Source organism: Mobula birostris, chromosome 7 (assembly GCF_030028105.1).
Source record: "Mobula birostris isolate sMobBir1 chromosome 7, sMobBir1.hap1, whole genome shotgun sequence".
Lineage (NCBI taxonomy): Eukaryota > Metazoa > Chordata > Chondrichthyes > Myliobatiformes > Myliobatidae > Mobula > Mobula birostris.
Genome location: NC_092376.1, coordinates 123,466,981 through 123,476,761, shown reverse-complemented (window position 1 = coordinate 123,476,761; position 9,781 = coordinate 123,466,981). Strand labels below are relative to the sequence as shown.

Genomic DNA, 9,781 nt, shown 5'->3' with positions numbered 1-9,781 from the left:
GCAGTGGGAGCGTTTGCCCACTTCCACTCCATAACAACCTTTAAGGAATCTGTAGAACGTTGGTAATATCCCCGAATTATTTCCCTCGCAAATAAATGAACCATTATTAGTATGTTCCTGGGTGGAAACTAAAAGCCAAATCCATTCAGTTTTTGGAAAATATATTCAATCCTATATGTTCTTATAATAAATATTTTAATGCTTAGAAATGTATTGGGAAAACATTTTTACGGCAAGGCATCAACGAGCTCCGCTTTCCAGCGCAGGCTGCAGATGCGTCCGCCAGGCTGTAGGGGCGCTGTTGTCGTGGGTTGACCAGTGAAGTTTCCTGACCCAACCAATCACGGGGCAGGTTGCCGCTCGGCGTCATTTAAAAACGATTAAGTTGAGACGTCGTTGAGATAGTTTGCGATTATTTCCAATTAACGAGTTGGTGTGAGTGACCTTGTTTTTAATCATTGTATGCTCAAATCTGTAGAATTGCCGTTTAATTTTAGACTGTTGTAGTAGCGTGTTGTAAGCCGTTTGTGTAAATTTGCTTGGTGTGATCTGCTTATACTAATTTTAAGGAGTAATGGTGTTTTTAAACTGTTTGGTTTCCGAAACGATCTCCAAAGCTAACCTCATCATCAAATGATAAAGTTAGACTCTGAATGCAAAGTTAACAAGGATGCAAAGAATGTACAGTTATAATCATAGAGGGAAAGTGCGTATGGCTCATTAAGTTAACCAACAGATTGTGGTCGATACTGCGTGATCTAGGGAGCTCTTAGTTATGCTAAATAAGCTTGTCCAATTAATAGATTAGTTGGAAACAGTTGGGCCTAACTTTTTGGGCAAACCACTATTTTAATAACAAGTTTTTTTAAAAGAACTTCAAGAATACAATTGGGAAATACTAGAAGTACTCTGCAGTTTGGGGAAGATCTATGGAAAGAGAATCAAGTTTATATTTGGTATCTGAGACATTTTAGCAAAACTAAGGTGTTATTTAGTGAATATCCAACATCTGTAACTTGGTGATTATTTTTGTGGCCAAGTGGTTATGGTGTTGGTCTAGTGATCTGAAGGTTGCTAGTTTGAGTCTCAGCTGAGGCAGTGTGTTTTGTCCTTGAGTGAGGTACTTAACCACACATTGCTCTGTGACACCACTGGTGCCAAGCTGTATGGGTCCTAATGCCCTTCCCTTGGACAACATCGGTGGCATGGAGAGGGGAGACTTGCAGCATAGGCAACTGCTGGTCTTCCATACAACCTTGCCCAGGCCTGCACCCTGGAAGCCTTCCAAGGTGCAAAGCCATGGTCTCACGAGACTAACGGATGCCTGTATATTACTATATTTTCACTTATTGATGATTGTTTTTATTTTTCTTAAAGACAAAGGAGAATGTTTTTTCTTTGGGATGACTAATTCATTCTATGGATGTTACATTTGTTGCTGTGCAGAAATATTTTGGCTAACAGTATATAATGCATTAAATGGTGGTTAATATCTTGTGTCCTTTTTAGTATTTTGTCTTTTTATTCAGTAGGTTTTCTGCATTAAAGTGGACTAATACACTTGTTTTAGTTTGTGCAGTGATATATAATTGAAATGGCATTGAGAATATTTGTGGAGAAAGAAAATGAACTCTTAAGTACCCACACCAAAAGACACCCAAAACTACATCCTTGTAAGTATAATAGACTGGATTGATAACCTTATCTTAACAAAATGGTGTTTATTGTCATGAAATTGACCTACTGAGTAAAGGAACTGCAATGATTTTTCTATTTCCAAATCCATCTTCCAATTAAAATAGTCAAGTCCAATTTAGTGGAGTGGGTAGAGTCTACTCTGAAGTGGCTTTGTAAACACTTGCATTTTGGGGGGGGGAAAAAGCTGCTATTAACTTGTGGAGTATATTAAGACCATAAGACATCAGAGCAGAATTGGACCATTGTGTTCACACTGCCATTCTATCATGGCTGATCCCAGATCCCATTCAACCCCATACATACACCTGCCTTCTCACTATATCCCTTGATGCCCCAACTAATCAGGAATCTATTAACTTCTGCTTTAAATGTACCTGTAGACTTGGCCTCCACTGCAGTCTGTGGCAGAGCTTTCCATAGGTTCACCACTCATTTTTACCCTAAAAAAATTCTCCTCCTGTTCTAAAAGGTTTTCCCTCAATTTTGAGGCTGTGCCCTCTAGTTCTGGATACCCCCATCATAGGAAACATCCTCTCCCCATTCACCCTATCTAGTCCTTTCAATAAAATTCCCACGCATTCTTCAAAATTCCAGTGAGTACAGGCCCAAATCTGCCAAATGATCCTCATATGTTAACCCCTTCATTCCCAGATTCATGCTCATCCTCTGAGCTCTCTTCAGTGATAACACATTCTTTCTGTGATAAGGGGCCCAAAAATGTTAATACTGCAAATGCAGCCTGACTGGTGTCTTGCAAAGCTTGTTTTTATATTCTATTCCTCTTGAAATAAATGCCAACTTTGCATTTGCCTCCTTTACCACAGATTTGACCTGTAAATTAACCTTCTTGGAGTCTTGCATGAAGATTCCCAAGTTCCTTTGCACCTCTGGTGTTTGAAGTTTCTTCCTGTTTAATAGTCTGCACTGTTGTTCCTTTTACCAAAGTGCATTATTATACATTTCCCAGTACTATATTCCATCTGCCACTTTTTTTTGCCCATTTTTCCAATTTAAGTCCTGCTGCAATTGCATTGCTTTCTCAACACTACCTACTTCTCCACCTATCTTTGTATCATCTGCAAACTTTGCCACAGAGCTGTCAATTTCATTATCGATATCACTGACAAACAATGTGAAAAGTAGCAGTCCCAATAATGACCCCTGAGGAACTGGCAGCTAACCAGAAAAGACCCCCTTATTCCCACTCACTGCTTCCTGCCTGTCAGTCATTCCTCTATCCATGCCAGTATCTTTCCTGTAGCACCATAGGATTTTGTTAAGCAGCCTCATGTGAGTTGCCTTTTCATATGCCTTTTGAAAATCCAAGTAAATGACATCCACTGCCTCTCCTTTGTCCACCCTGCTTGTTATTTCCTTAAAGAATTCTAACAGATTTGTCAGGCAAGATTTCCCTTTACAGAAACCATGCTGACTTTGACTTATTTTATCATTAGTATCCATGTACCCCGAAACCTCGTCCTTAATAATGAATACTTCCCCAACCACTGAGATTAGGCTAACTGGCTTATAATTTTCTTTTCCTTTTTTTCCCTCCCTTCTTAAAGAATGGAGTGATAGTTGCAATCTTCCAGTCCTCTGGGACCATGCCATAATCCAGTGATTCTTGAAAAATATGACCTATGCATCTGTAAATCTCTTCAGCAACCCCTCTCAGGAATCTGGGATGTAGTCCATCTGGCCCAGGTGACTTACCCACCTTAAGACCTTTGAGCTTGCATTGCACCTTTGCCTTTTGTAATAGCAATGCCACTCACTCCTGTTCCCTGACACTCACGGACCTCTGGCATACAGCTAGTGTCTTCCACAGTGAAGAATGTCCCATTCAGTTCATCTGCCATTTCTTTGTCCCCCATTACTGCCTCAGCAGCAGCATCATTCCAGTGGTTCATTACTAACTCTCACCTTTTTTTTTTTTTTTTTTTTTTTTTTTTTTTTTTAAGACCGTAAGATATAGGAGTAGAAGTAGGCCATTCAGCCCATCAAGCCTGCTCTGCCATTCAATCATGGGCTGATCCAATTCTTCCAGTCATCCCCACTCCCCTGCCTTCTCCCCATATTCTTTGATGCCCTGCTAATCAAGAACCTATCCATCTCTGCCTTAAATACACCCAGTGATTTGGCCTCCACAGCCACTCTTGGCAATAAACACCACAGATTTACCACCCTCTGACTAAAGTAATTTCTCCACATCTCTGTTCTAAATGGGCGTCCTTCAATCCTGAAGTCGTGCCTTTGTTATCCTAGACTCCCCTACCATGGGAAACAACTTTGCCATATCTAATCTGTTCAGGCCTTGAACATTTGGAATGTTTCTATGAGATCCCCCCCCCCCCCCTGCCCCATTCTTCTGACTCCAGGGAATACAGCCCAAAAGCTGCCAGACATTCCTCATATGGTAACCCTTTCATTCCTGGAATCATTCACTGAATCTTCTCTGAACGTTCTAATGTCAGTATGTCCTTTCCAAAGTAAGGAGCCCAAAACTGCACAATACTCTGTGTTCTCACGAGTGCCTTTATAGAGCCTCAACATCACATCCCTGCTCTTGTATTCTCTACCTTTAGAAATGAATGTCAACATTGCATTTGCCGCCTTTACCACCGACTCAACCTGGAGGTCAACCTTTACATCTCCCAAGTCCCTTTGCATCTCTGCATTTTGAATTCTCTCCTCATCTAGATAATAGTCTGCTTGTTTATTTCTTCCACAAAAGTGCATGACCATACACTTTCCAACAGGTTCTCTGTTTCCTCAACACTACCCGCTCTTCCTCCTATCTTTGTATCATCGACAGATTTAGCCACAAAACCATTAATCCCATCCTCCAAATCATTGACATGCATTGTAAAAAGCAGCAGTCCCAACACCAACCCCTGTGGAACTCCACTAGTACCGGCAGCCAGCCAGAATAGGATCCTCTTATTTCCATTCTGTTATTTGCTGATCAGCCAATGCTCCACCCATGCTAGTAACTTCCCTGTAATTCCATGGGCTGTTATCTTGCTAAGCAGCCTCGTGTGGCACTTTGTCAAAGGCCTTCTGAAAATCCAAGTACACCACATCTACTGCATCTCCTTTGTCTACCTGCTTGTAATTTCCTCAAAAAATTGCAGTAGATTCGTCAGGCAGGATTTTCCTTTCAGGAAACCATTCTGGCTTTGGTCTATTTTTTCATGTGCCTCTAGGTACTCTGTAATCTCATCCCTAACAACCAATTCCAAGAACTTCCCAACCACTGATGTCTGGCTAATTAGTCTGTTGCTTCCTTTCTGCCACCTCCCACCCTTCTTCAATAGCGGGGTAACATTTGCAATTTTCCAGCATCCGGTACAATACCAGAATCTATTGATTCTTGAAAGATTATTGTTAATGCCTCTGCAATCTCTCCAGCTACTTCCTTAAGAATCTGAGGGTGCATTCCATCAGGTCCAGGAGATTTATCCACCATTAAGTTTCCTGAGCACCTTCAGTTGTGATTTTTCACTGCACAGACTTCACTTCCCTGACACTCTTGAATGTCTGGTATACTGCAGATGTCTTGCACTGTGAAGACTGTTGCAAAATATGCATTCAGTTCCTCTGCCATCTCTGTCTCAAGTAAAATATAACTGAGAAACCTTTTAGTATCCTGCTTTATATTATTGGCTAGTTTGCCCTCATTTTATATTTTCTCTTCTTTTATAGCTTTATTAATTGCCTTTTGGATTTTAAATGCTTCCCAATCATCTAACTTCCCAGTAACTTTTTGCTACCTTGTATCCCTTTCCTTGGCTTTCATGTAGTTCTCCACTCCCCCTGTCAGCCACGGTTGCCATTTAAGGCATTCTTCTGTGGGACATGTCTATCCTGTACCTTGTGAACTTTTCCCTGAAATCTCTGCCACCTCTGTTCTGCCGTCATCCCCACCAGTATCCCCCTCCAATCTACCTAGGGAGTAAGAACTCTGGCTGAATACAAATGTCTAGTACTGATCTGTGTTTGCATGAATTTTCAAATGCCTGTTTCTGAATTCTCCTCCACTTTTATCTGAAGCAGCTCCACTACAGACCCCCAAAGCTGGAAAGATAGTAACCGTAACACCTCACTTGCAGCAGTCTGCAAGAAAGGCACTGGGAGATGTGAACTGTCTTTTGCGTACAGATATCAAGACTAATCACACTCAGAAAAAGGGAAAAGCAAAAGCCTGCAAACTGCACAGTAATGTAAAAACACTTAAAACAACCAAGGTATTTAAATTCTATCCTCATTATCCTTTTGGAGGGAACTTTTTTTAATGCTGAATAAATGTCCAACTGAATAGTTTAATTGGAAACTCTTGTGTTGGGTAGCTTTTTTTTTCCCAGTCTTTATTATTTTCAGCCATTATTTCATGAATATTAGATTAGATTGTGAGGACACGCAGTCCTCTTTTATTGCCATTTAGTAATGCATGCATTAAGAAATGATACAATGTTTTTCCAGAATGATATCACGGAAACACATGACAACCTGACTTAAAAACTAACAAAAACCACATAATTATAACATATATAGTTACAATTTTGCCCCACATTTCTTGATTAAACTACCTGAGTTTAATCTGCAGTGTTTTCTTCTCCCCCCCCCCCCGCCCCCGCAACTTCTGCATCACTGCCATTATGTGTAGGAATAACAGGTAGCAGCTCAGATCAAATATTTAATTTCAATTTTGTCTTCCATCCCAAGGTAAAGAATTTGAGCAACTTTGTTCTTAAATGAATTACTATATAATGCATTTTTTTTTTTTTTAAACCTGACTAAAATGGGTATATTTGGAGCATGTAACAAGGGACACTCTCATGTTAACAAACTGGATAGTAAGAAACATATAACATGAGGTTTATCATATGCTAGGAAGTTCAGAGCAACACAATACTTGAGGAACTCAGCAGGCCTGGCAGCATCTATGGAAATGAATAAACAGTTGTTGTTTTGGGCTGAGACCCTTCCTTTCCAGTCTTGATGAAGGAAGAAGTTGGGGGTGGGTGGGGAAGGATTTCGAGCTGGAAGGTAATGGGTGAAGCCGGGTGGGTGAGGGAGGGCAGATGAAGATGCTTTTAAACCTGCCGATGAGGCTTTCTTTTCCAGGATATGTCCTCCTCCAAAGAATGTGGGTTTCAGGGAGCTGAATGCAAATAATTCAGTTTTCTTACTGTTCTGAATGTAAGACAAAATGCTTTGCTGAAGATTTGGTCTACATTTTCTTCATGGTTCTCTTTTAAAGCTGAGCAATAGTAAGGAATAAAGTAGTGCTGTTGATTCCAAAGTTGCAGCTATGGCACTTGGTCCTCTGAGAAGGAAAGTGAGCATTCAATATCATCTGAAGCCAATATCTGACCCCCTTCCTGAATGATTAAATACTTCACTTCCCCACCCCCACCCTCTCCTTGCTTTGTTCACTTCTCTTCCTTCTGATTCATTAAATGCTAAATCTGCTTTGTTGCAGAGTGATAGTTTGTTTTGTTTTAATCTTTCAAATCAGGAGCTTAATGCTTGCTTTCCAAAATGAGAAATAGAAGTAGAAATATTTCCTTCACCCCTCAGACCTGTAGCACCATAGAATTGAAGAGGTGTATAGTTTTATTCTGAAAGCTAACCTTAGCGCAGCACATCTATATTCTTTAACCCTTTCTGATCATTAATGCATGTATTTGTAGCCTGCAGAAAAGACATCCAATTCAGAGCCTCCAAGATGTCCCACTGAGAAACCTGAGGACTATCCTGAGATTGAAGCTTTCATTCCATTTGATCCTTTTGGTAAGTGACTGAAAACTTCTGTGGGATGCATTTAAGGGAAGAATGTTATGAAGAAAGATTTAGGAACTGAAATTGCATCATTGGAAGTAACTTACCAGAAACTATCTCTTTGCCTGTGTTGTATCTATTTTTCACTAACTGTTAGTGACTTACCTGAAGAATCTAACAGTGGAAATGGTTTGCTATAACTTTCAACCAACAATTCCAAGCACAATTGCCCCTGGAGAACCCAGAGGCATTTGCTGGAGTACTAGTGTTATAATCAAGCTTTTTAAAATATCTTTTTAAAAACTTACAGCAAAAAAAAAAGGGTAGTGCTTGTAACAAAGATCTTCACAAGACAAATTTTTGTAAGTTTCCTTTCTCCTTTTCTTCCCCCCCCCCCCCCCCACCAGACGTGTACTCTTTCTGTAGAAACTGTAGGTTCAATCTTGTTTCCTTGAGTGAACAAAAAGCCTTGTCAAATTGTATACAGTTAAGAAAAATGGGTCTGGACTTCAGGTTTAGATAAGTTAAACTTTTAACCTTTACTTGCAGACTTTGAAGATTTTAATTTGCCAGAGGAACACAGGCTCGATCACAACTGTCTGGCAGGCTTGCCACTCTCTTTTCTTGAGAAGGAAGGAGCTTTAATGGAAAAAGTGCTGAATAAAGTCCCTTCACCTATGAAACAGCTTTCACCTGTAAACGAATCCAGTATGTATTGTTTTTATTTTTACTCAACTGAGCTTTCTTTGTGGTGATGAAACTACATATCTATCTTTTAACTTGTAGATTTGTTGGATTTCGATAAAACTGGTGTATCGGCAGACCTGGATGGAATCGAAATTGAATTACCATCAATGGAATATGACTTCTGAATGCCAATTACCAGAAACTTTCAGTTATGTTTATTGTAATTTGTATGTAATTGCTCATTTACCTTTCAGATGGACCCTGAATATTGAAGATATTTTCATTATTTATACAGTGTATTCAAACTTTTAATAAAGGCTTATTGTGCATTAAAATTAGTATTTGTATTTTGTTACAATCTAGGCGAGATGTCAAATGATAACCCTTTGAAATTCCTGCTAAAGTTGAATTGTGATTCGTTTTGGAATAATTTTCTTGCAATGACTGGGTAAACATCTTTAACCTGTCTGACAAAGGGTCTTAAATCTGTAACACTGTTTTTCTGTAGTAAGTGTTTCCAGTGTTTACTTTACAAATACTTAACTACTTTAACAAGTCTGCCTCAGAGCCTGTTCCACTCTACCAATAACTGCAGAACCAAAATTGTATTCATATCATCTTTCATAAAGTCCAAATAATTGCTGCTGTAAGATTTGCGCATGTTCTTTCACTAACATTTTCCTGCATCAGCTTTTGAATCCTTCTGTTTCCCTTAGTTTTCTTTCTGTCACTATTTTAAATCTGGCAAGTTACCAATCTTTAATTGCTTAAAAACTTTTTATCCATTTTAATGTTTTACTATTTAAATAGCTGTAATAACTTCTGAGTGGTCAACAGGCCATTAAAATATGGTCTCTGTCCAGGCCTTTGCCCAGCAAGCAGGACAAGTACTATACCTGCCCCTACAACTTCCTCACCACCATTCAGGCCTACAAACAGTCCTTCCAGTTGAGGTGACACTTATGAGTCTTTCAGAGACATTTGACTGTACTAAGTACTCCCTGTGTGGTCTCCTACTGGGGAACTGCTTTGAGCATGTTTGCTCTGTTTACCACAAAAGGCAGGATTTCCTGGTGACCAGCCATTTCAATTCTACTGCCCATTCTAACACATTGGTCCTTGGCCTTCTCTAATGCCATGCTGAGACTGTTCTCAGATTGCAGGTGCAAAACCTCATTCCACTTGGATAGCCTTAACTTGATGACATGAGCATTGCTTCTCCAAAAGTTGTAATTTCTCCCCCTTTCCCCTTTTACTGGTTCCCCTCCCACCCCTTCTCACTGCCCCAGCATCTTCACTTTTTCCATGGTCCACAGTCCTTGTTGGACTGTTACCTCTTCTACTCATCACCTTCCAGCTTCTTGCTTAATCCCACCCTCCTTTTTCACCCCTTGGGATGCTGCCTGGCATTGCAGGCATGGCAGGGGGATGTGTGTGTTTGTTGGTTCCTTCAAAAACTTGTACTTCAGTACTTGGGAACTGATTTGACACCCCAGCATTAAGAATCCCCTGACTATTTATATCAACAACTAACCAACTATTTGTGGTTTCATATTTATTTCACACTGAAGAGCTATTTTTGACTTTGTTATATTTTGTCCTACTATTAATA

General features: G+C 39.9%; 1 protein-coding gene across 2 annotated transcripts; it reads left to right on the top strand.

Moving 5' to 3' along the window:
* The first annotated feature begins 348 nt into the window (after positions 1–348).
* On the top strand, positions 349–8,491 carry pttg1 (PTTG1 regulator of sister chromatid separation, securin). 2 transcript variants are annotated; one of them, XM_072264424.1, is made up of 6 exons: positions 349–435; positions 1,571–1,673; positions 5,755–5,945; positions 7,395–7,494; positions 8,032–8,190; positions 8,269–8,491. In XM_072264424.1, the coding sequence occupies exons 2-6, from the start codon at positions 1,595–1,597 to the stop codon at positions 8,352–8,354; spliced, it is 615 nt and encodes a 204-aa protein (XP_072120525.1). In that variant the 5' UTR covers positions 349–435; positions 1,571–1,594; the 3' UTR covers positions 8,355–8,491. The 2 variants fall into 2 exon arrangements, with proteins under 2 accessions (XP_072120525.1, XP_072120524.1); XM_072264423.1 differs by having other exon boundaries at positions 5,752–5,945.
* The last annotated feature ends 1,290 nt before the right edge of the window (positions 8,492–9,781 follow it).